Source organism: Dipodomys merriami, unplaced genomic scaffold, assembly GCF_024711535.1.
Source record: "Dipodomys merriami isolate MVZ:Mamm:240054 unplaced genomic scaffold, mDipMer1.0.p SCAF_5, whole genome shotgun sequence".
Taxonomy (NCBI): domain Eukaryota; kingdom Metazoa; phylum Chordata; class Mammalia; order Rodentia; family Heteromyidae; genus Dipodomys; species Dipodomys merriami.
In genome coordinates this window covers 75,759,280-75,785,049 of record NW_027206068.1, presented here as the reverse complement: position 1 = coordinate 75,785,049, position 25,770 = coordinate 75,759,280, and the positions used below count along the sequence as shown (strand labels likewise).

Here is a 25,770-nt window from a genome sequence, read left to right as displayed (position 1 = left end):
TGGGTCACAGTGACAAGTCTGTGTGTGTGTGCACACGTGTGTGCATGCCTGAGTGCTAGCACCAGGGCTTGCTTGGCGCTTTTGCTCAGAGGCTGGTGCTCTACCACTTGAGCCACAGCTCCGCTTCTGGCTCTTCGGTTCACTGGAGATGAGTCTCACAGATGGGTCTGCTCCGGCTGGCTTTGAGCTCCTCAGAGCTCAGCCTCCTGAGTTAGCCAGGATTACAGGTGTGAGCCACCTGTCTGTTGGGAGTTGCCCATACTGAGACTGCATCGAGGGTGTCCAGAGACATGGCCTGATGAAGCCGCATGTTGGGCGAGCCCCATGGGCCTGGCCTGTGCGATGTTGGAGGGACAGAGCCAGTAGGATGGGACATGGTGGGCGTGGCCTGTGCGATGTGGGACAGAGCCAGTGGGATGGGACATGGTGGGCGTGGCCTGTGCGATGTGGGACAGAGCCAGTGGGACACGGTGGGTGTGGCCTGTGTGGTGTTTGAGGCACAGCCAGTGAGACACGGTGGGTGGGCGTGGCCTGTGCGGTGTTGAAGGCACAGAGCCAGTGGGACATGGTGGGCGTGGCCTTGCGATGTTGGACAGAGCCAGTGGGACACGGTGGGTGTGGCCTGTGCATGTTGGAGGGACAGCCAGTGGGACACGGTGGGTGTGGCCTGTGTGGTGTTTGAGGCACAGCCAGTGAGACACGGTGGGTGGGCGTGGCCTGTGCGGTGTTGGAGGCACAGAGCCAGTGGGACATGGTGGGCGTGGCCTGTGCAATGTTGGACAGCCAGTGGGACATGGTGGGCGTGGCCTGTGCGATGTTGGACAGAGCCAGTGGGACACGGTGGGCGTGGCCTGTGCGGTGTTGGAGGCACAGAGCCAGTGGGACACGGTGGGCGTGGCCTGTGCATGTTGGAGGCACAGAGCCAGTGGGACATGGTGGGCGTGGCCTGTGTGATGTTGGACAGAGCCAGTGGGACACGGTGGGCGTGGCCTGTGCATGTTGGAGGCAGAGCCAGTGGGACATGGTGGGCGTGGCCTGTGCGATGTTGGACAGCCAGTGGGACACGGTGGGCGTGGCCTGTGCGGTGTTACACCGGAGGCACAGAGCCAGGGGGACACGGGTGGTATCACTAGCTTTCTTGGGCGTGGCAGAAGAAAAGAAATATTGAATGATGAGAGCAAAAGGTCGGTGGGGACAGCGCGCTGCACCTGTTCAGCATGCACTGACAGCACAGAAGACGGTAGAATCAACCGCTCAACTAAATGGTAGATACATGGCAGCTCAGGTAGAAGTGTAGGGAGACTGAGGAGCAGGGGACTGGGAGCCCCCGGACACCCTACAGCGGCATCTTCAAACAGGGTGCACACATCTTTCTGTGGAAGGTTACAGAGTAAATATCTCAGGCTTTTTTGGGTGGGGAGAGAGACATGTTCTATCTCTTCAACTACTTAGCTGTAGACAACCACAGGCTAGTAGACATGGCTGTATCCCCATCAATGTTTATGAAACCTACACTGGCCAGTGAGCTCAGCAACTCTTCTTTTTAAAAACACACAAATCTGGCCAGGCACTGTAATCCTAGCTACTCAGGAAGCTGAGATCTGAGGATTGCAGTTCAAAGCCAGCCCAGGTAGGAAAGTCTGTGAGACTCTCATCTCCAATAAACTACTCAAAAAAAGCTGGAAGTGGAGATGCAGCTCAAATGGTAGCACTCCAGCCTTGAGCAGAAGCAGCTCAGGGACTATGCTCAGGCCCTAACTTCAAGCCCTAGGACTGTACGTATACACACACACACACACACACACACACACACACACACACACACACACACTCTAATCTGGGTGCAGAGATGGTGACACATACTGCAGTCCCAGCTATTCAAGAAGCAGATATAGGAAGATCATGGTCAAAGGTTTCCCAGTCAAATGCCTAAGGGCCTCTCTGAAAAATAAACTAAAGCAAACCAGGCTTAGGGATATGGCTCAAGTGGTAGAGCACCAGTCTCACGAAAATCCCCAGTACTGCTAAAATAAAAATAAACAGCAACCCAGACCCCATAACTGTGATACAACCATGTTGTCCTTGGTTCAGCCTCTCAGAGCCTGGAAACCCAGCCTGCCTGGTCCTCCTACACCGGCTCCTCGCTGCCTACTTCCTGCACACCAGCCACTACCCCCCCCCATCTCCAAGCCCCCTGCCCCTGTGGTGTCCCCCAGATCCCCTCCAGGAATGCATGCCTCGATCCCCGGCTGCCGGCTGCTGCTGGCAACATGGCACAGCCCGGGCAAGGCCAGGAAGCCGCCCGCCCCCTGCCTGTGACACCCTGACCAGCCAACCTCACACCCCGGACCTGCGCTTGCAGGCCGCAGCTGGAACCTTCTGGAGGGAGGCAGCTGGTGAGGGCTGAGCGCTGGGGCCCGGCAGCCTTTGGAAAAATGTGACTCATCTTGCTCGTTCACAAAGGAAGGAAAAGCGCGTGTGGTATTCAAGTTTCCTGAAAAGTGCAGCCAGCGCATGGCCCAGCTATGCAGCCTGGCACAGGGCGTGGTCCCGGAGCGCGCCCTCTGGTGGCCGCCGTGCACATGTCCCCTTGTCTGCACCAGTCTGGAAAAACTTTGGTTTGGTAAATCATAGCTCTGGCTGGCCCTGGAGGGCCTGTGGGGCTGGAGGCGGCGTCTGGGAACACGGCACCCTTGTCCTGAGCACATCATTGAATTCCTTTCTTTAAGGTGACTTTTATTTCATTGGAGATACTAAACTTGGGTTTTCTGCTTGCTCCGCATGTGCTTTGCCATCTAAGCCAGACCTCCAGTCCTTTGCTTTGGTTATTTTTGGAAGTAGAGTCTTGTCTTTTTACCTGAGGCAGCCTGGGCCTGAATCCTGCTTACTCTGCCTGCATAGCTGGGATGGCAGACATTTGCCATCATGCTGTGTGTGTGTGTGTGTGTGTGTGTGTGTAGATATATATACATACATACATATATATGCTTTTACACACACACACACACACACACACACACACACACACACACACACACTGTTAACAGCCTAGGGTCTAAACTATAGGTCCTCACACTTGCTAGGTAGGGTTATGAAAACATTTTCTTTTGACAATATTAAAAACGGTAACAGGGTTTTCATGTACTGGTTATCCAAATTCTCCATTACTAACAAGCATCCTTCCATACTGCTTTTATCCAATTTCTCTTCTTCCCTCCCTCCCTCCCTTTGCAGTATGTTCATGTAAACAAATACTTCAATATATATTTCCCCAAAACAAGGTGTCTCTAACTACAGTATAGTTATCAAAATGGGGAAATTAGTGTCAATGCAATGCTATTGGCTCATCTTCTGACTTCATTTGCATTTTGCAAATTGTCTGCGTTCTATCCTTTTGGGAGCGAGAGGCCAGCTCTGCGGTCACTGTTCCACAGTCTGTTCTCTTCAGTCCTCAGCCATCTCATCTTCCACAGCCTCAGGCCTTGCCAGGCGTGCCCAGCCCTGCCAGCTCTTGGGTGATGGCCCTCACTTTGGGCATGCCTGACAGTTCCTCCTCAGACTCAGGTTCAGCTGTTGGCAGGCGTGGCGCGTGTCTGCTGCCCTGTTCCTGGACACCAGCCGGGAGCTGCCGACTCCCTGGGGCACCTTCGCGGTAATGGGAACGCCAGTCCCCAGGACATCGCATGGCAAAGCGCCGAACTTCGCCAGCGGGCCTCTTCCAACCTGTGTAACTCCTCCGTGTCTCTGGGGGACATGCCGGGGCATCGTGTGAATACCGTCTCCTCCAGCTCTTGCTTGCTCGTTTTAGCATCAGTCAGTGATTCTTGCCTGAATTATTCGGTAGTGGGTGACAGTTTCTAGTTCTCCTTTGCTAGTGGGGAGAGATTCGATCTCAGGAAGAGATTTGCCATTGTTCCCAGATGTGCGTGTATTTGCGTGGGTATCCAGGACACACTGTTATTTTGTTGAGTTGAAATTTTCCTTTGTTGTCTTTTGATGTTGGCATTGTCCTTCAGCCAGATACTAGTTGTTCACGCCTTTAATCCCAGGTACTCAGGAAGCTGAAATCTGAGGATCATCATTAGAAACCAGCCTGGGCAGGAGAGTTGTGAAACTCTTATCTCCAATTAATCAGAAAAATGGCTGGAAGTGGAGGTGTTGCATGAATGTAGAGCACCAAGCCTTGACCCAGAAAGCTAAAGGATAGCCATGGCCTTGAGTTCAAGCCCCAGTAACTCATGTTCTCTCTGTCTCTCTCTCTCTCTGTCTTTCTCTCTGTCTCTCTGTCTCTCTCTCATACACACACACACACACACACACACACACACAGCACTTGCCCTTGGCCTGACTGGCATGATCTCTTCAGGCTGGACACACACACACACACACACACACACACACACACACACACACACACACACACACACACACACACACACACACACACACACACACACACACACACACACACACACACACACACAGCACTTGTCCTCGGCCTGGCTGGCATGATCTCTTCAGGCTGGTCCCTGTGTCCTCTGACACACACACACACACACACACACACACACACAGAGCACTTGTCCTCGGCCTGGCTGGCATGATCTCTTCAGGCTGGTCCCTGTGTCCTCTGACTTCCCCACTATGCTGTCAGCCCTTCCCGACTTCCTGCGTCACCTGGTAACTCACCTGTGCTGGCCTGGGACTCAGCCGTCACTCCAAGGGGCTCTTGTTACTTTTGTGGAAAATGGTGTTTAGAGATAACACTTCAGTACTGGGGGTGACAATTATTACCGAGGTGTCTTTGACCCAAGAGCCTCTCAGCAGAAAACCTGGAGAGATAACTTAATGGGAACAAGTAGGAGAAAACTTGAATAAAGCAAAGCAAGGTCCACCACATAGTGGAGTCCTACGTAGCTGCAAAAAAACATACCTCTGAACCACTATGGTCAAAGTCACGAGCACACAGTTCTTAAAAGGTACGACGAAGGCCCTAGGAAGTATCTGAGTATACTTAACCACCTCTAGAAGTCCAGATTGTAGAAGAATCTGACAGGTCTTCCTCCAGTACCGATGAGTGTAACTTTCCATTGTGGTGGAATAGAGTTTTGTGTAAGTGCAGTTCTTACCACTGTGAAGTGAGTCATTCAGTGGCATTGTGGGTAGTTGCAATAGATGCAGCCGTACCATCCTCAGCGCTGTGTGGCCACAGTGCTGTGAGTGTTCTGTTGCTCTGACAAAGTTCCTGTGGCAAACCAAGAAGTAGGAAGCATTTCTTTGGGCTCAGTTTCGTAGGTTTCCGTCCATGGGAGCTTGGCCCTGTTGCTTTGGGCCTGTGCTGAGACTGTGCAGCCAGGGACCTGACACCTCTTGAGTCCTGGGGTGCAAAGAAAATGGGACCAGTGTCCCCATATCCCTTTGAGGGACATTTGAGATCCATGCCATAGCACTCCCCCAAATAGAGCTCATACCCATCCTCACTACCCCCGTCCTCACGCCTCGCTCCTTGCTTCCTGTCAGACACTAGTCCGCTTCCTGCCTCTGTGGATTTTCCTGGTGTGGACATTTTATGGAAGTGGAATCAGACAGTGTGAGATTTTCTGTGTCACTTCTTTCCTTAGCATCCAGGCAAAACCGAATGGGATACCTGTAAGCAGAAAATCCAATGCATGGCTTTTTTTTTTTTTTTTTTTTGTCGGTCGTGGGACTTGAACTCTGGGCCTGGGCGCTGTCCCTCAGCTCTTCAGCTAAAGGCGAGCACTCTACCACTTGAGCTACAGCGCCACTTCCGGTTTTCTGGTGGTTTATTGGAGATAGGAGTCTCATGGTCTTTCCTGCCCGGGCTGGCTTTGAACCGCGATCCTTAGATCTCAGCCTCCTGAGTAGCTAGGATTACAGGCGTGAGCCACCAGCGCCCGGCTCAATGCATGGCTTTTTGAAAGTAGAAGCTGGCTCTGGCACACTGTGGCTCTGTGTTCCTTGAAGCCCAGGGGTCAACCTCTGGGTCACCGAGGAGCGGGAGTGGCGGCTCACACCTGCATCCTAGCTGCTCAGGAGGCTGAGAGCTGAGGATCACAGTTTGAAGCCAACCCAGGCAGGAAAATCTGTGAGCCTTCTATCTGTAATTAACCACTAAACAGCCAGAAGTGGAGCTATGACTCAAATGGTAGAACACTAACTTTGAGCAAAAAACAAAACAAAACAAAACAAAAAAACTCAGAGACAGCTCCCAGGTCCTGAGTTCAAGCCCAAGGATGACAAAAGAAGGAAGAAAGAAGAAAAAAGCTGGAGTTCGGAGCAGGACGCTGCGACTTCAAGAAGGGAGCGAGTCAGGTCCCCAGGGCTTTCTACAAGGCTTTAAGGAGGCCTAGTGTGGCGGCTCGAGCCTGTAAGCCTAGCTGTTTGGGAGGTCGAGATTTGGGGGAGTCACAGTTTGAGACCAACCTTAGCATAAAGAGTAACCCTCCTCAAAAATAACCAACACAAAAAGAGGCAGGATCCAGTGGTAGATGAAGTGCCTGCCTGTCGGACCTGAGACCTTGAGTCCAAGCCCTGGCACCACAAAAGCAAAAGATTTGATGGAGATTTGGGGATTTCTGCTGCAAACGGTCTTTGGCACGTCCCTGGGTTTTTCCAGTGAAGGTTCTCCTCTGCCCTCTCACCGCCAGTTCTCCGTGCATTTAGGAATCACTGGAGTGAGCTGAGCCATGTGAGCAGACTTGGTTTGTCTCTGCCAAGAAAAACACTCTCTTGTCACTCAGAGAGCCTCTGACCGCAGCTCCCGTGGGCGCCATGAGGCTGTGCGTGACTGTGAGTGTGCCAGGGTGAGGTGGGGTGACGTGGGTGGGGGCGCTGAGACTCAGACGCAGCCAGAGCCCCTGCGGAAGGCGTGAGGATGGCCCCAGGAACTCGCTGGGAGTCAAGTGCAAGGTGACCTTTAGAACTTCCCACAAAATATGACTGCTGTCCTGTGTCCACGAGGAGGATGGAAGCCAGTGTGCGCCAAGGTGCAAGTTGTTTCTCCCCAGCTCCCAGGTCCTGCCCCTCTCACATCCTCTGATTTTCATTGGATAGCCGTGGGGCCTTCGCTCATATCCTGTGATTTGATTGGACAGTAGTGGGGCTCCTCTCACATCCTGTGATTTGATTGGACAGCAGTGGGGCTCCTCTCACATCCTGTGATTTGATTGGACAGCAGTGGGTGTCCTCCATCCTGTGATTTTGAATGCACACTGGCCATGCTGGGACCTGGGTGCTTTTCAGGCACAGCATGGGGTCGTCAATGGTTCCAGAATGACTTTTGGCTGGCACGTCTTCATTTCCAACATTCCTATAACAGACGACGCGTCCTGGGGTCCCGAATGCCCTGGAGGGGAAACATGTAGGGCCACACGGAGATGCGCAATGCAAGGAGAGTCCACCCCAAATCTCAGCTGCTCCCCCCACCCCGCCCCCAGGTGTCTGGTGACAATGCCAGTGAACACAACCTAACTCAGTGCCAGCGTGGCTGCACTGATAGGGAGGCGGGGGCCAGTCTTGGAATTCTATTTTATATAGCCGGAAGTGCGGAGGGAAGGGCAGGCTTCAAGAGCACTGCTCCTGGGGTGTTCTGTGGACTCCTGGGTGTGGGTGAGGAGACAAAAAGCAAAGCAGAACGGCAGAGCACAGTGGCTTCTCCACACCAGGAGCTTTGAGATGCTCACGTGGCGTGTGGGCCGGCGCCTGCCCGGGCACCAACGCTGAGAGCTTCCTCTTCTGGGGTCTGCGAGTCCCTGCCCCTGTCCTCTGCCTCCCCTGCCCCCAGCACCGCCATCGGAAGGACAGTCTGCTTCACAACCCAGATGGTGGCAGGCAGCACATCTGGCAAAACCCAGAATAAACGGAGCCAGGTCTCGCAGCCTTGCTGTGGAGGATGCCACCTCGGGGCAGCGTGTCCAGGGTCGGAGCGCTGCAGGGTGGCGGTGGGCAGGAGCGCCGCCGCCCTGGGCTTTGGGCTCTGAGTTCACCAGTGCCCCTCCCCCCAGGAATTGCCCTTTTCCACCACGGTCCCATCTCGTGAGTTCCTCCTCCCGGCACCCCCTCCCAACTCTTCCCCTTTTTAGAAAAATTCCCGTGTGGAAAGCAATCGGAGCTATTTCTGGCCCCTGAGTCACACCTGCGTGAAGAAGTCTTGTTTCTGTTGGTTTGGGACATCACATGGCGGGCGCCGTGATGCATGCCCGCCCGCCCACCCGCTGCGTCGGCAGTGTCTGTAATTGTGGGATAAAGGGCATCGCTCCAAGTTGAGGAATTCCACACCTGTGTGGCTCCAGCATGGAGACTCTACGGGGGAGAGAGCAGATGGTTAAGGTTTCAGGAATTCTGTAAGCCAGTCCAGACTGTACTGCACGGGGACCTGGGAGAGAACCGAGATTGGCTGGCCTGCTAGTGCACACCTGTGATCCCAGCACTCCGGAGACTGAGACTGAAGACTTGAGGCTAGCAACGGGCCATCTAGTGAGAGACTGACGTAAGAAAACAGCAAGAAAGGAGGTGGAGGAGAGGAAGAGAAGGAAAGGAAGAAAGAAGAGGAAAAGAAGGAAGAAGAAGAAAATGAATTGAAGAATTTACACTACAGAAATTGGCAACCACCGCCCATCGACCTCTCTCTGCCTCCCAGAGAGCTGTGAGTCAATAGTTCCCAATGCCCGCTGCTTCTGGAGTTTGGAAGTGGGCGTTCCTCACCAGCCCCTGGGCACAGCTGGCCTGGGAAGAGCAGGTGGGACGTGATGGCGATCCCTAGGGAAAGGGGCCGTGGACTGCCCAGACTCAGCCCAGTCCAGAGCCCAGCACCTCCCTGCGGCTGACGCAGCCACTCAGTCCTCTGTCTCCTTCCTCAGGGGCAGGTGGGGACCCTGGAGAATCCCGGGGCTCCTTCCTTCCCTCCTCCTAAGTTGCCACATCCCCACTTACTGTAGATTACCATGGAGTAGATTTAGAATGTAGAGTCCAGGGCTGGGCAGTGGTGGGGAGTTCTGCTCACCCGCCTCCCCACTCCCCAGGGCAGAGGAAACAGAAGTGTCTGCCCTCTTCTGTGCTCAGCCACCTGAATGTGTCCCCAAGGGTATCGTGCCATCGGACGTTCCCACTTGGCATAGATGAAGATGCAAATCAAGGCCAGAAGTCAGGCGGGCAAGTGCTTGCTCGCACTTGCGTGCTCTCTCTCTCTTTCTCTCTCAAATATGTTTTTTTATTGTAAAAATACTGTACAGAGGGGTTCCAGTTACCTGAGTAAGGTAATGAGTACACTTCCTAGCAAGCATTGTTGGTTCTCTTTGGCCTTTAAGTTTTTCTCAGCCTCAAGATTAAAAAATCAGTGTAAAGAATGCCAGGAGAAGCCCGGTGCTGGTGGCTCACACCTGTCATCCTAGCTACTCAGGAGGCTGAGATCTGAGGATCGTGGTTCAAAGCCAGCCTGGGCAGGAAAGTCCGTGAGACTCTTATCTCCAATAACTCACCAGAAAACCTCAAGTGGCGCTGTGGCTCAAGTGGTAGAGTGCTAGTCTTGAGCTGAAGAGCTCAGGGACAGCGCCCAGGCTCAGAGTTCAAGCCCCATAATCGACACACACACACAAAGAATGTCGAGAAGGTTGGAGGTGTGGTTCAGTGGACAAACGCCTGCATAGCAAGCATGAGGTCAAATCCCAGTACCAGGAAAAATAACATCAAATAAAGATCACAGAGATAATCATTCCTTCCCTACCCCCTTCTGAGCCCAGGGTGCTCAGGGCTGTGGCTTTGAGTTTTTGTGTGGATGGTTGTGAGAGGCGGGGTGGGAGGGGCTGGACTCTGGATAACTGGTGTTAGCTGCAACCTCCTCCACTGCCAGCTGCGAGATCCACCCCTGAGCATCAGCGTCAGGAGAGGGGATGAACGTGCTGATTGTCGGGGTCCAGCAGCCTGCTTGGCACATGAAGGCACTCCGTAAATGAGACTTATTATTTTGCTAATTAAAATACACTTCTTGGAGGACAAGAATGCCTGTGAATGATTGGCGGCCGCCAGTCCCCTCGGACAGCCATGATCGAGTACCTTTGCTACAGGTTTAATGACGTCTTGTCGAATGAGAGATCTAAGTCTGGGACTGCAGGCCGGTCTCCGCTGCTGGTTATATGAATTTGAACTCTTGCTGTCAGGCGCCAGACTTTGAAATGTCTGTTTCTACATAATGTATTATATAATTGTGTGAGAGCATGTTGACTCAGGCCACACCTTCCTGCTTTTGTCTTTTCTTGAAATATGCCTCTTGCCGCTTCCTTTCTGAGATAAGTAAGTGTTCAGCGGCTCTTCCTCATGCATCCTTTGAGTTGTATGCAGATACTAGAACTTGAACCCAGAACCTCATACCTATATCGCTCTTGCCACACCTCTGGGCTGGCATTTTGCTGGTTAATTAGAGATGGACTCAAGGACTTCTCAGCCCCAGATGGCTTCAAACTGTGATCTTCCGGGTCTAGGATTACAGGCGTGAGCCACAGCACCTGGCTCCTTCTACATCTTTCACTTTCGTTTCCTGTTTCACTTTACGTGATTGTGTTTGTTTATTCTCGCTGTGTAACCCAGGGTGGCCTGGAACTGGTCTATCGTGAGCTGGCCTCAAACTTGCAATCCTCCTGCCTCAGCCTCCTGGGTGCTGAGATTATGGGCATGCCCAGCCTTGCTAGCTTATTTTTAAATCTAGTAAGCAGTATAATTTTGGTTCGAAGCTGAATTGATTTTCAAAATTAAATCTTAAACATAAAGCTCTAAAATCTACTTTCATTTTTAAAACATTAATGGCAGTAACTTTAAATACGGCAAACTGTATTTAAGTAGAGGAATAAATAACTCACTAACTTACTGGGGCCCCGGCTGGCGATAGATTCGGTGGCTTGTTTCTGAGAGCCAAGTCCTCGCTGGGCCATGGTGGCTAGGCCTGGCCCCTCCTCCTCAGCCCTGGGGCCCTAAACGCCAGCTCAGGTCCTCGTTTCCAGGCATGGCATCAGCCTTGCCTGTCCCAGCCCAGCCTCCCGTGCCTCTCCCTGCAGTGAGACTCCCCCGCTCTGGCCCCTCGAGAGTCAGACCTGCCCTGGGAGTTCGCACCTGCGCCCTGGCTTAGGACCTTCAGCTCTGTCTCCACCCTGGTGGGAAGGCAGAAGAACTCTGACCGGGAAGCCTGGACAGGGATGGCTCTAGGTGCTGCTTGGGAAGGTGTGGCCGCCCCTGGGGACCCGCCCGGCTGGATGTCCAAGGCACGGGTGACCCGGTTCTGAGTCAGCCTTCACAGGCTGGGACAACTAAAGCCCCCGAGGAGGAAGGCCCCTAGGCAGGGGTGAGGGGCGCACGGTGTATGTGGGGGAGATGGCCTCTGATCTTCCAGGACCTCTGGCCCTGGAAGAGTCCTGGGGCGTCTGCAGTTCTGGTTAGGAGGCAGGGACACCAGGAAGCAAGTAGAAAATTCAGACTATGTCCTGAGGATAGAAAGCAGGCCGCTTGGCTGAGCAGAGGCCCAGAGGGCAGGGGTGGCGACAGGGATGGGGACAGGGGTGGGGACAGCAGTGAGGACAGGCTGGCTCCAGACGCACAGATTGTAACCGTTGTCTAGGAAGCTGGTGGAGACAGACAGAGAAGCTGAGAGCAGCGCGGGGCTGTGAGTCTCTCGGGGTGAGAGGCCAGGGCCGGGGGCTCAGGGGCGGCCAGCATCGCCCAGGCCCACAGGTGCAAGACTGCAGGTGGGTGCCCACCCTTGGACTGACCTGCAGGCGGCTGTGTAGGGACGAAGGGCTGGGCAGGAGCTGAGAGCCACGGCTCCCCCTGCTGGGCGATCACGGGCTTCTCGCACGGGGCCTGGGGCTGCGTGGCAGAGGCCCCCACCCCACAGGGGGCACCCTGGCGGGTGAGGCTCGCCATGGCTCCCAGGGCAGCTCAGGGCCTTCCTCAGGGCGGCAGGTGGCCGACTCTCATCTGCTCCCTCCAGCCCGTCATTGCCCGACGCTGGCTCTCCACGTGAGTTCATTGGTTGTCCTGCAGGACCCGGGTGCCGGTCCTGGGGGGGAATCCCCACCATCCACATCATGAGCAGTGCACTCGGGGAGACCCTGGAATCATCCTCTCTATGCCTGCCAGCTCACACAGGGGAAGCCCAGCCCAGACGTGGGAAGCGACTTCCTCAGGGTCAGTTGCTGGTCAGTTGGTCAGTAGCTGGTTAACGAGAATGTCAAACAAAGAAGAAAAGCCAGGTGCCAGCGGCTCACCTCTGTCATCCTAGCTACTCGGGAGGCTGAGATCTGAGGGTCGCAGTTCAAAGCCAGCGCGGGCAGGAAAGTCCCCGAGACTCTTAGCTCTCATGAACTACCCAAGTGTCAAAAGTGAAGCTGTGATTCAAGTGGTAGAGCACGAGCCTTGAGCAGAAGAGCTCAGGGACAGCACGGAGGCCTTGAGTTCAAGCCCCAGGACCGCACAAATAAAACACAAAAGCTTACTTTTCTCATGCTTTACCTGTTTCTGGTTGCAAAGCACATAAAAAGTAAATAGGTAAGGCTCTGTTTCACTCCCTCGGAGGTTTGGTTTAGCAGCTGGGCACCTTAGGCCTGGCTGTGCTCCAGCCCCCTCCGGAGCCTCAGTTTCCTCATCTGTCATGGGAGGGGCTGAGCTAGGAGATGTCCGCATTCTCTCAGCCATAGCACAGTCCCCAGCCGCTTGGGGCTCGGGTGACGGGTTCGCAGAGGACCTGCCAAGTTGTAGGCAGCCCTGCGCCTGGGTGAAGCCCTTCGTGTTTGCTTTCGCTGGGTGAAGCAGGGGCCAGCATCGTGTTCCAGCCTGGGTCCTTGGCTTCTCCCCAAGCCACAGCCCCTGCCCCGCGGAGCCCTGAAGCACACGATCAAAATAGTCCTGTGATGTCATTTCGTAATGGCAGTGAGTGCCGGCCAATGGGTGCCAGGATTTGTCCGCACAGGGTGGTTTCCTATTACAGTCTTTTTAAAGAGACATCGGACAGCTCCAGCTCCGCACATGACTGGCCGGCAGGCCGCGCCTCCTCAGCTCCCCTCCTTCAGTTCAAGAACTAAAACGACCCGTGGAATGTCTGTGAGCCGCTGACCTCAGCCACAGAAACAGATCCCCTGCGAAGCTGAGTCTGTGCCCCGGGCCGGCCTCCTCCACTTCAGGACAGGCAGGCGCTGACACTCTGCTCCCTGGCTGAGGGGCAGCCCGGTGGGAACTGCTCTGCTGAGATTGCGCCTGGGTGAGATCCGATCGCCCGTGGGCGCGGCCACCGTAGGTCAGGGAGGGTGGCCCTGTCTGCGCCAGGTGCCCACTGGCTCTGGCCCACTCCATCCCCTGTGCCGGCAGCTAAACTGGGGCTGACGCCGGTTCTGCTATGCCCGCCTGCCGCCACTCCCCCGGCCACAGCTACTCATGAAGCGCTTCGGAAGCCTCAGGAGCAGGAAATCCAAGGACCAGAACCGGAGCACTCAGCGGCGCCAGTCAGAACCGCACGGACTTTTTGGTAGGATGTGGCCCTTTTGCCTGCTTCTCTGGTGGCCTGTGCTGTGGGGCTGAGCCCCCGTGCTCCGGGCAATGGGGGGAGGGGGAGGCGGGGAGTGACCCCTTGCTATTTTGTAAAGCTAGTCTCTTTCCAAGACTGCTGTCTTTCTGTGGCCTCATTGGGCCCTGTGGAGCTCAGATTATGAATGGATTTGGAGGAGAGTAAGAATCTATGGGAAAGCCAGGTGCTGGTAGCTAGTGGTTCATGCCTAGAATACTTGCTGCTCAGGAGACTGAGGTTTGAGAATCACAGTTCAAAGTCAGCCGAGGCAAGAAAGTCTGTGAGACTCCCATCTCCAGTTAACCACCAAAAAAGCCAGATGTGAGGCTGTGGCTCCAATGGCAGAGCCCCGTCCTTGGGCAGGGGTAGTGAGTGCCAGGCCCTGAGGAGTGTGTGGGAACTTTGGTTTGGGATGGTGAAAGTGTGTGTGGATACCTGTTGGCAAGGAGGGGGAGAGGTGCTCATGCCCCTCCCCACCCTGCCCTGTGTCCGAGTGCTGATCTCAGGATCCAGGGTTAAGGTGGGAAGCAAAGCACCTGGTTTGCCATGTCCCTTGAGGAAGAGCTGGTGTCTGGGTCTCTGGGTCTTGGGTTTGGGGTTTGGACTCCCGTGGCTGGAGTAGAAGGCCCAGCAGCCTTCACTCAGTATGTCCTGGCATCCACGTGTGTGGCTGGGCTCTCTGTCCATCGGGAGTCACGCGGGCGGATCGCAACGCTTTCTTGGCTCTGGGAAGCTGCGGCAGCGCGTCTGCTTTCAGGGTCTGCAGAAAGAGACCCATTAAGCGTTTCTGCTGCATAGGAACCATGATTGTATTCTAGAGGGAAATAAACCCCCGAAGCCAGGCACTGCAGCCCAAGCCTGTGATCCTATCTACTTGGGAGGCAGAGATTGGAGGTTCATGGTTCAAGGCCAGCTTAGGCAGGGAAAAAAAGCTTATGAGACTGTCTCACGCGGCGCTGGGTGTGGTGGCTTGTCCTGTGCTCCCAGTGACATGGCATGAGCACAAGGATGAAAGCCCTGGCACATCCCGACACAAAGTGAGACCTTACCCAGAAAGTAGCCAATGCAAAGCCGGGTGCCCATAACTCACATCATCTGTCTTCCTAGCTACTCAGAAGGCTGAGATCTGAGAATTGCTGTTGGAAGCCGATCTAGGCAGGAAAGTCTGTGAGACTCTTATGTTCAATAAACCACCAAAAAGCCAGAGTAGAGCTGTGGTTCCATGGTAGAGGGCTAGCCTTGAGCAATAAAGCTCAGGGACAGCGCCTCAATACTGGCACAAGAAAATAAATACATGACTTAAAAACAAAAACAAAACAAAATAAAAAAAAACAGCACAGAAAAGGACTGGAGCAGTTGTAGAGCACCTGTTTGCCAAACTCAAGGCCCTGAGTTCAAACCCCAGTACAGCCCCTCCTCCCCCCAAAACGACTCTTTCTGTTTTAATAACACAGAAATAAACACTGTAGAATTAAGTCAGAACCTATTATTGAAGTGAAACTCTGGTTTCACTAGTGGGAGGGGCAGACAGACCCACCATTAAAGCCCGGTCCGTGCCAGACAGTGGTTTGTGCCATGTTGTTTAAGTGCTGGCCGTCATCCTGTCTCCCACACGCTGAGATCAAAATAATATTTGCATCTCTACCAAGCTCCATGAAGACGTGCATGCAAACGCCCCCTCTGCCTCCCAGGCCGGGGAATCCAGGCCCGAGAGCCTCCCTCCGGGATTTGATGAGCAAGTAGAAAGCTGTGCTTTGGGCTTGGGACCTGACCACCCTCAGGTAGTCGAGAGCCCGGCAGCGGGACGCACGCCGACGGGCCGTCTGACTCCTCCTTTTGTTGGAGATTCAAGATACCCAGAGCCCGGCAGACAGGAGGTCCCAACCCCTCCCTAGGGCTGGCCTGGACCTATGGAGAGAAGGAAAAACAGTTGAGGAATTCGAAGCAAGCCTCCCTTAGCACCCCAGTCCTTCTCCCCTCCTCCCTTCTTCCTGGTTAACCTGATCCACTTCTCCAGGCGTGGCTGAAGGTCACTGGGTAAAACCACTCCGGTCCACTCTGGGTGTGGCCTCTGAAGCACCAGGTCTCCAGGGGACGTTCTTGCGGCAGTCTGAACCCCAACATGCCCTGTGTAAACCTGCCGAACACGTGAGGGCTACCACACATTTTGCCGCAGCCAGTCGCAGTGGTGTACGCCTGAATTCCAGCCACATGGGAGTCCTGGGAGAGAGGCCAGAGGGCTGAGGCTGCCCTGGGCAAAAGTGTGAGACCCTGTCTGAAAACTAGGGAAGGCAAAGAGGACTGGGATCGTGGCTCACGCGGTAGCGACAGTTCTGCTTAGCAAACGCGAGGCCCTGAATTCAAACCACAGCACCACCATGCAAACAGACAAAGAAAAAAACGTACACCGGCGGCTCTGCCTCTCTTGCATGTATCATTGCAGGATTCTGTGTTCAGTTTCCTTCCAGAAGCTTCTTGTCCTTTTCACAGCTGCTCCTGTCACACAGGAATTCTCAGTGAGGCCTCTTCCCTCCCCAGGAAAGCTTGCTTGAGGGGTGTGGAATGTCCCCTCCTTTCTTTCCCCACTACCTTCAGTGGAGGGTGCTGGCCCCTGGGGTCCCCCAGGGCGGGCCTGGTGTTCCCCTGGTGTTGTTCCTGCCGGTATTCTGCGGTCTCTCTTGGACATTCGTGCACCCGACTCAGCCCGCAGACGCGTGTACGCGCAGGCGCACAACCTCGCACTGGCACCGTCCATACTCCACACTCAGACGTTTAGAGGCATGCTCCCCTTTGAACTATGAACCTAGTGAGGCCCCGCCCACCTCCTGTCTGCCCACTTCTGAGCTGGCCACCGCCCTCTGTTGGCCTGCGTTTCCCCCGGAGCCGCTGCCCTGGGGCTGGACAAGGCCCCTGTAAGCCACACGTGCCAAGGATCCTTCTGGATTCCTTCTCCCGGAGGACCCTGAGTCAGGCAGGCAATGGTCACCACACCTGGGGCCTCACCAGGCCGTGTCCCTTCCTGCCCAGATGATAAAACTAACCCACTGTGTACCCAGGCTTCCCAGAGCAGAGGTGGTTTGGGTTTGGGTTTTGTTTTAGGGGGGCGGGGGGGCACCTCTTTTGTGTTGCTGAGCCCTGAGCAGAATTGAGCACTAGAGAACACGTGGACGGACCTCAGGTATCTGAAGGGGTCGAAGATCCTACAGCAAGTCTGTGAGCCCGGCAGAGTGAACAGAGGGGAGAAGGCGGTTTGGGAAGGGATATGTTTTCACAATGGTGACTGGACCATGGTGGGTTCGTTTCTCGTGGCCCTGGGGCTGGGGCTGGGGCTGGGTGCCTGGCTGGACCCCCAGGTCCTCCGGGGCGGGACCTGACTCAGGATCAGTCTGTGGTCCCCGGGAGTATTGGGCATCCTAGACACCCACCTACACCCATCCATCTGCCCTCCCAGCTCTTCAGTGCGACCAAGGGTTCAGATGGTGCGGACATCTGAGATTTATCTTCTGAGTGACTGAGAGGAAAAAAATATGTGAAGTGTAAATACTCGGGAGAACAAGTCAACAGTGAGAGCTCCGGGCCAGGCCTCCTGCACCACCCTGCGTCCTTGGCCCTGAGCCTGGCCCAGCGCATCCCACGGGCCCGGGCCCTGGGGAGCGTCCTCACCAGAGACACCCGGAAGAGCGCCAGGCATGCCGATGGCCCCGGAGAAGTCCACCGTGAAGGGGGCTTCGAGGGAGAAGCGGATCGACCTGTGGCCACCAGGATGGACGGTAGATTGGGCGGTGTCCGCTTAGACGAAGAGCCTGGTGCACCAGGAGGCAGCCTGGGTGGATTCAGAAGGAAGTTTTGTGCAAGCACATACATACACACGAACACACGTGTGCACACACACACACAGGAACACAGTCATAAGGAAGCTTTTTGTGTGTATATGAAGTACTGTGGGAGTTGAGACTCAAGGCCTAGGTGCTGTACCTTAGCTTTTTTTACTCAAGGCTGGTACTCTACCACTTGAGCCATACCTCCACTTCTAACTTTTGGGTGGTTAACTGGAGACAAGAATCTTGCAGGCTCTCCTCCTCAAAATGGCTTCAAACCACGATCTTCAGATTTCAGCCTGCTGGGTGAGATTCTTGGCTGAGAGGCGTAACTCTTCAGCCGAGAATAGCGATTCCCACGTGAGAAGGAGAATCAGCAAAGACACTGAGGGCTTGCCTGAGTGTAATTCAGCCTCCCCAGAATTCCTTGTGTGTAATTCAAACCGCAGCTAGCTCCCATCGATGGGGAAGAGACAGTACCAGCCTGCAATCAGAAAGGAGATGATTCCAAGCCAAAACACAGATGATCATGGCCTAGAACACAAACCCAAGCCACCAAGAAGGACACGGGGCCCCAGGGAGTGAATGACACGGCTCTTTATAATCCCCAGAGACAACAGGCAGGCCACAGGGAGCTGGAAGGTTCCTTCAGAACTCAGGTGTGGTCTCATGCCCAGCCCTAAAATTGGGTGGGACATAACAGATAACTGTCATGTTAGCCCAGTTAGTATCATCATCATCATCCTCTTCCCCCACCCACCCCCTTCCTGAATCTCACTAAGTATGAACTCCAAGATGGCCTTCAACACTGGATCCTCCAACCTCAGCCTCCTGAGGTGTGTGATCAGCACTGAGTGTGCCACCACGCCCGGCTAACCTTGGCTTCTTGCTCTTCAGTGTCCCATCTCACCACACGTCACAGTGCTCGCATCAGCCAATCACAGCCATCTGGAAACTCTCAAACCAACAGTAGTCTACTTTGAGAATGTTTGCACACGCTTCCTCCCAAAGGAGGCAAGCCTAGGCCAGACCATTCCCGGGGGGTCCTGGTCAGTTGTTCTGCTCTGTTCTCTGAACCCTACGCCCTGGAGGAATTCCCGGAAATGCGCTCCATTGTGGAGAAAGGAGGGCCAGGACGGTCAGAATCGAAGGCGCGTCTCCTTGGAGCATGTCTGTTGACACATGATTTACTGCCTGTGGGGACGGAAGCATGTGGGTGTTTGCCAGGGCAGAGCAAAGACAAACGGCTTGGTATGATAGGTGATGACACCGGGCAGGTTTGACGGCGATTCCGGCGTGTGAGGCTCGCAGCTCAGGAGTGGGCTGCTGTGGCATGGCTGAGCGGCGGCAGCCCCGGTGGGGTGGGCACGCGGGAAGTGCCCTGGTCAGGAGGCAGGGGTGAGGAAAAGGGGGAAGGGGCAAGGTGGTGTGAGCAGATGAGGGCTGGCTGCTGTGCTCCTCTCGGGGCTGTCTCGAGTTTAGGTCCTTACCTCTGGGTCCCCCGGGTCCCCTGGAGCAGGTGGTGTGGAGCAAGGGCTCCGATTGGCTAGTGTGTGTAGGAAAGGCGGGCCTCCCGGCTGGCTGGCCGTCCCTCCCCAGCCTAAATGTGAGGATGACAAGAATGTAGAAAATCAGCCCGATGCCAGTGGCTCACGCCTATCATCCTAGCTACTCAGAAGGCTGAGATCTGAGGATCAGGTGTGAAGCCAGCCTGGGCAGGAAAATCGACGAGACTCTCTTCTCTCCATTTAATCACAAAAAGCCAGGAGTGGAACGCTGTGGCTCAAGTGGTATTGCACCAGCCTTGCAAGAGCATGAGGACCTGAATTCAAGCCCCAGTACCGCCACCGAGACCCAAAATCAACCAAAGAATCTCTCTTCCACACGATGCTGTCCCTGTAGTTCTGTCTCCCTTTTATGTTTACTTTCCCAGCATTTCCGTTTCCCACACCCACGGCAGAGAGCGCCCCTCCCTAAGGGAGCCAAGTGTTGGTGGGGGCTGTGGGAGGAAAAGGCTGGTGTCCCCCAGCCCAGATGCCCTGGGCTGCGCTGAGCCTCCTGCACAGAGGCCTGGGAGGAACGGGAGAGCAGATGGGCTGGGACAGGCAGCGGGACTCTTGAGCCCAGCGCTGGGGGCAGGCTGTGCCTGGGCCTCCTGACAGGCCGTGCTGGGAACAGCGCCCTCCGGTGGTGGTAGGGGACAGGAGCCGTTGCCATTGCCTGACTAGTGGGCCAATGAGTTGTGGAATCTGGAAAGCAGATTTCCTCTCAGACAGCTGTCAGAATGATGTAGGCAGGAAGCTGCCCTTCTGGAGAGTTCTGTGGCCCAGCATCCGTAGTCCCTGGTCTCCTACTGTTTGCTGAGCTCCACGCACCCGATGACAGAGGTGACCAGGACTCTGTTGAGTCACGGCTCAGCAGTCCCCTGGCTGGAAGGAGCAAACCCAGCTCTGCGCTTGACTTAAGGAGACAACCAGACTGCACAGTGGCTCGCACCTGTAATCCCAGCTACTGCGGAGGTCGAGGTCTGGAGGGTGAAAGATGGAGGTCAGCCAGAGCAGAAGTGAGACCTTATCTCAGCCTATAGCTAGGCCTAGCAATGCCTGACTGGCATCCCCACTATGTGAGGAGAAGAATAAGAGTTCTGAGCCCCCCAGGACAGAGCTGGGACCCAACCTCAATAAATAAAGCAAAGAAGAGCTGAGGTGTGTGTTCATTGTAGCACGTGGAGAAGCTGTTCTCATCACCCTGAGTATCCTCCAAGACACAGCCCTGCCGGCTTGTCCGCAGACGTGGGCAGTTCCACGTGGAACCTGGCAGCACGCTGTGAGCTTACATCTGGGTACCAGTTGGACATAAGCGAGGGCCACTGGTGGGGGTCGCACACATAAGCATCCTGACGTGCGCCCCCACCCAGGCGAGCAGTGAATGGGTGGAGAGCCTTCGCTTTCTCGTGCCTGGCACTGCATGCTCGCTCGGCTCCACCCGTCATGGTCTCCGCGCAGACGCAGGTGTCTCCCTTACCTGGAGCCTGAGCCTCCCCACCTCACAGTGTCCCTGGGGCGGGGCCTGGGCCGGGGCCCAGCGTCTGGATGGCTGGGAACAGGAGGCAGTTCTGAGTTTCTAGCCACTTGCCGTCGCTATGACAACCCTGACTTACCCCAGCCTCGCACTAAAAATAGATCACCTTCATCCGGGATAGAAAGACCAAAGAAGATCAAACAGGGAGGGCCCAGAGGGGGGACTCCTCCCCACACCCCCACAGGATCAGCCACTCCCACCTCCACCAAATGGGAAGGCCAGGCAGGTGCTACCCTGCCCCCCCAGTGTCCTCTGAGCCAGAGAGATGCGACCTGCTCTCCTCCCCCCCCCCCCGCCCCCTCCACCCGCCAGGCTCCTCACTGTCTTCTTTCTGGTCTGAATGCAGCCGCATGAAATAGTAAATCGTAAACTGCCTTCCTTATTCAGCCTTTCTGCCTCCGTCCTCCTGCCCCCTGCCTCCAGGGTGCTGGAACCCTGGTTTGTTCAGGGTTTTTCATCTGAATTCTGTCTGCAGGATGATGAATATTTTCCAGGCTCAGAGACTTAATTAGCAGGATGGCATGAGAACTCAGAGTCCTGGGTATGAGAAGCAGTTGAAAGGCTGGGACCTGTTGTGAATGGGAGTGCGCCCACAGGGGGCGGGGGGGGGGGGGGCTTGCAGAATTCCACAGCGGCCCGGCTGGGGAGGGGCCGCTCTCCTCCTTGTCTGCTCTTTGTGGGACCCTGGAGGAGAGGCAGCCGCTGCCGGGGTCGCTCAGGGAAGGGCTCCTCATGCAGCCACTTGCATTTTCTAAGTCGTAAATGGAAGCCACAGAATGACTGGAAAGCCAGGAAATTGTCCCAGAAATGGCTGCCTTGGGGAGGAAAGGCGATCTCACGGGGCTCTCGCGTGGGGTGCAAAGACTCCACACATCCGCCTTGTCTGAGGGTGGCTGCGCTTCCCGTGGTGACTGCGAAGGTTTGGTGCCAGGAGGCCGTGTGGCCCCGGGCAGCCCCGGCTGGGCAGCCCCGCCTTGCTCTCCCCCGTGGCTCCGTGGCTTCGCGGCTTCGCAGCGTCAGCTAGACGTACGTACGCAGGCACCACAGCGCTCCATGCGCTCCTCAGCGCCAGCGGACAGCTGGGATCTGGAGACTGAACTTGGAATGCTGAGAGGCCTGGGAGGCCAAGGCAGCCTGGGGACTGGGGTGCCTGGATTTGGGCCTTCCTGGGGTACGCTTCTCATACCAGTGGAACCCCTGCTGCCAGAAGCTGCTAGTGATGTCTCTTCCTCCTCTTCTTTCTCTTCCTCCTCTTCTTCCTTCCATTCCTCTTCCTCTTCTCTACGTTGTTATTTTTTTAATTTATTTTATTATAGTGATAACTAGGCATAAAATTGGCCATTTTCACAGGGCTAAGGCAACATTTCACTCCTCTCGAACTTCAGAAGCACTAAAAAATCTCAGGGTCAGTGCTGGGCACTGGTGGCTCACATCTGTCATCCTAGCTACTCAGGCTGAGATCTGAGGATCGAGGGTCAAAGCCAGCCCTGGCAGGAAAGTCCATGAGACTCTCATCTCCAATAAACCACTCAGAAAACTGAAAGTGGCGCTGTGGCTCAAGTGGTAGAGTGCTAGCCTTGAGCTGAAGAGCTGAGGGACAGCGCCCAGGCCCAGAGTTCAAGCCCCACAACCGACAAAAAAATCTTGGGGTCACCCACCCACATATGGAAGGGGGAGCCCCCAGCCCAGCTCTGTGGTTCCCCTGGGGGGGAGGAAGGGGCTGGTGGCAGGGATTAGAGGTGTGAGGAATGGCACTTGCCGGGTGGCGCCGTGAGTATCTAATCAGTTATGGTTTGTGTTAGCTGCACATCCGTAACCAAACAATGTGCACTGGCAACTTCCACCCGCGACGGTGTTGAGCTGTGGGGGACAGGGTCCCCGCACAGGGGGCCGCAGCAGGCCCCCGTGTCAGCCCTGTCTGCCCCTGCACAGGTATTTCAGGAGAGCACCTCAACCTTGGACGTCTGCTTTCCACCTCTCCCAGCGGGGACCCCTGGGGGAGGTGAGGGTGATGGGTGATGGGTGACAGGAATTGCATCCTTGTGGGGGGGGTGGTGCTGGGGGAAAGGAAGCCCTTGTATCTGCTGGGAGAAGGGGGGGGTCAGGGGAGAGGCAAGAGGTGTGGCAAGGTGGAAGGTCAAAAAGGGGAGGGAAGGAGGAGGGGCAGATGAGTGGGCACAAGAGTGGGGTGGGGTGGGTAGGGCAGAGGAGTGGGATGGGGAGGGAGAAGGAAGGACTTTCTGCAGTCTTACAACCTTAAGCCTTGTAGCCTGAGTTCTAGACCGGGGTTGCTCAAGTCAGTCCTGCCACTCTCCCAATACCCAGATGGAGTGATGCATGGTGGGAAGGGCCGAGGAAGGATGGAGAGATGCATGGTGGGAAGGGCCGAGGAAGGATAGAGAGATGCATGGTGGGAAGGGCCGAGGAAGGATGGAGAGATGCATGGTGGGAAGGGCCGAGGAAGGATGGAGAGATGCATGGTGGGAAGGGCCGAGGAAGGATGGAGAGATGCATGGTGGGAAGGGCCGAGGAAGGATGGAGAGATGCATGGTGGGAAGGGCCGAGGAAGGAGGGTGTTTAGGCGGCCATCTTCGGGGCATGAGCTTCAGCTTCACTGGGAGGAGGGGTGTACGTAACAATAAGTCAGTCCTGGTCAGTGGCTATTGCTTGGCTCCAGGGAAGCTGTTAATGCTGTCGTTGCTTGAAGGGCGCAGTCCATGAGATGGGTCCCCCACTGCCCATCATCCCCACTTGAGGGGGCTCTATTTCCTGAGCCTCTGCTATTCCTACTTACACACCCGTCCTGTCCTTTCCAGAGCTCGGGTGAATGCCTGGGAGCGGGTGTGTGGGAGATGGGCAGGTGGAGGCGGGGCTGGCACGCTGTCCTGCTGCGTTCAGTTACTCTGTGGCCCCACGTGAAGAGTCAGTGCTTTTCAGAACAGCAGATTCTAAGTTAGACTTATTGCAGCACAGTCTCTCAGGCCACAGGCTGCAGTGGGGGTTGAGAGAGTCCTGGAGCCCCGGGCTGCAGGTCACAGCTGTGTGTGATCAGAGATCTCACAGTAGGGCTCTCTCCTGTCTGAAGCCCAGTCCCTCTGTTAGGTAAGGAGGTAAGGAGCCCCTTATGTAGTTTTTCAAAGATCCCCCAGGCGTCCACAAGTGTCTTATTTATTTTGTGTATTGTTTGCATATTTTACGTGCTTTTTACAGCGTTGTAACCTCGTAAGCCTGCATACACCAGCGAGAGTCTCCCAAGATGAATGTTTTCTTAGGAACAGAGAACAAAAGAAACACATGGTCCACACTAACCTGTACTCCAGGAGGCTGAATCTCGGGAGCTTTCCCAAGGCAACATAAAGAGGAGTGTTATCTGGCATTTTGAAACACTGATTCTGGCTTACAGGAATGCTGACAGAGGTGGCGTGAGTCAGAGATGGAGCAGGCAGTGTCTGGGTGCATGTTGCCACAGATGTCCTTTCCCTGACCGGCAGCGGTGGTTTTGTGCAGGGCTGTGGGTCCGGCAGTCTCTTGTGATGGTTCTTGTTATCAGGAGATCTCCTCTTTCATCATCGTCCATCTTTCTTTCCTTGTCAGTGTTGTTTGGCTAGGGATTGACATAAGCAACTCCATTTTGATCCTGACAACTTTGCCAAGCAGGCCAGCGAGGTAACGTCTCATCCAGGCATCTGCTGGTGGAGCTGCCGGCCATTCTCTGCTTCTGATTTAAGAAATGTTGTGACATTGCAGAACACCTGTGGCTCCCGCTCTTGGGTGGCTGAGGTGATCAGCCTGGACACCAAGGCTGGACACCATGCCCTGGGCCTCAGCTGCCAGCCCTGTCAGTCGCCGCCAGCCCCGCTGGCACCTGTCCCACCCAGTGCGGAGGCCCCTTCCTCCCCCTCCAGCCGCCTGAGGCTCTCCAGCGGAAATCCTTCCCATGCAAGGGGTCTTTGTCCTTAGTTTACCCATCTACCCCCTCGGATGCAATCTTTAGTCTCATTTCCTGCCTGGGAGAGTCCCTGGCTCCCACGGGTGCCGGAATGCGTGTGGAAGGACAGCAGAGGAGCGCAGCTCCATCCACCTGCGAACGCATGGCACTCCAAGGGTGCCGTTCACCCCCCCCTTCCATTTTGCTGGAGGGACCTGGCTGGCTCAGCGGCACTGGTCATCGTGGCTGGAATGTGGCGCTGAGCCAAGATCTTCCCAGTCCCTGCCCCCCCCCCAACATGCCAGGCCCGCCTCTATCCTCATGAAGAGCATGGGGCTTGAGCGTGTCGACACACGACGGACGCACCGCACGATCACCCGCTCCCCATGCTCACGCACTGGTGTTCCGTGTATTCGTAGAGCTGTGCGTGTGTCTGCCTCCACGGTCCTTTTAGAAAGCTTCATCACACTAAGGAAAAACCCCATGGTCCTTAGGTGTCTCCCCCACTTCCTCCCATCCTGGTCCCCCACCCCTGCAGCCTCTAAGCTTTCTGTGTCTGTGGCTTGGCCATAGCTGTTCCTGATGCTTCATAGAAACGGAGCCATCCGACACGTGGCCTTCTGTGATTGACCTGTTTCCGTCAGGGCCAATCCTTGATCGCCATTCTTGATCCCTATGTAAGGGAAGGAGGTTGTAGAAGACAGACAGCGTCCCCCGAGATGGGCTCCATAGGAGGGGTGCCCTGGCAGCTCCACCTGCCCTGTGCTGAAGTCCTTCCCCAAGCCAGCAAGGTCTCTGTCAGACCAGGTCTGCAGCCTGGCCTGGAGCGGCTCTGGGGGAGGGGGGGGGGAGGGAACTAGCTCTAAGATCCAAGCGCCAGGGTCAGCACCTGCCAGGCCCCACCCCTTCACTGCCAGGACCAGGGAGCTGCCGCCAGCCCTGTGCAGACACAACAACACTCCAGGGGTTCTGAGCTGGTGCTGGTGTGGGAAGGGGCCGGCAGGGAAGGCTTCAGGGAGGAGATGGCCGCGTGGGGTGGGAAGGGAATCCGCTTGGATGGGAAGTGCTTGGATGGTCACCCTGGACCCTGGGACATGGGCGGGAGAATGGTTGGCCACTAACACCTTCGAGAAACTCTCCACTCCGTACTGGCAAGCTAGGTGCACTCTGTGGCTGAGATGACATTTGAGTTCTAGAAGCCAAACGCCCCTTTCAGACGAGGAGGTTGGGATTCAGATCTCAGAGCAGCCTGGCAGCTGGAGCTGCAGGCAGTGCGGGCTGCCACAGGGCAGGCCCGAGGCGCCATCAGCAGCTCCGTTCCCCTGCACAGGAGGAAGCCCGGTGCGCTGCCACCCCAGCCCCACTACACCCTGCTCTGC

The 25,770-nt window shown here is 55.6% G+C and overlaps 1 protein-coding gene across 7 annotated transcripts in view; it reads left to right on the top strand.

Annotated features, from left to right (window-relative positions):
- Positions 1–25,770, top strand: part of Prkag2 (protein kinase AMP-activated non-catalytic subunit gamma 2) — a 215,025-nt gene that overhangs the window by 82,439 nt on the left and 106,816 nt on the right. Inside the window, exon 1 of one of the 7 annotated variants that reach the window (XM_069997118.1) lies at positions 13,417–13,525. The exons of 5 other annotated variants lie outside the window; for them this stretch is intronic. In XM_069997118.1, the coding sequence (XP_069853219.1) occupies positions 13,435–13,525 (91 nt within the window). In that variant the 5' untranslated portion in view covers positions 13,417–13,434. Of the gene's footprint in view, positions 1–13,416; positions 13,526–25,770 lie in introns of those variants that run through there. One more of the 7 variants, XM_069997120.1, reaches the window with a different exon arrangement.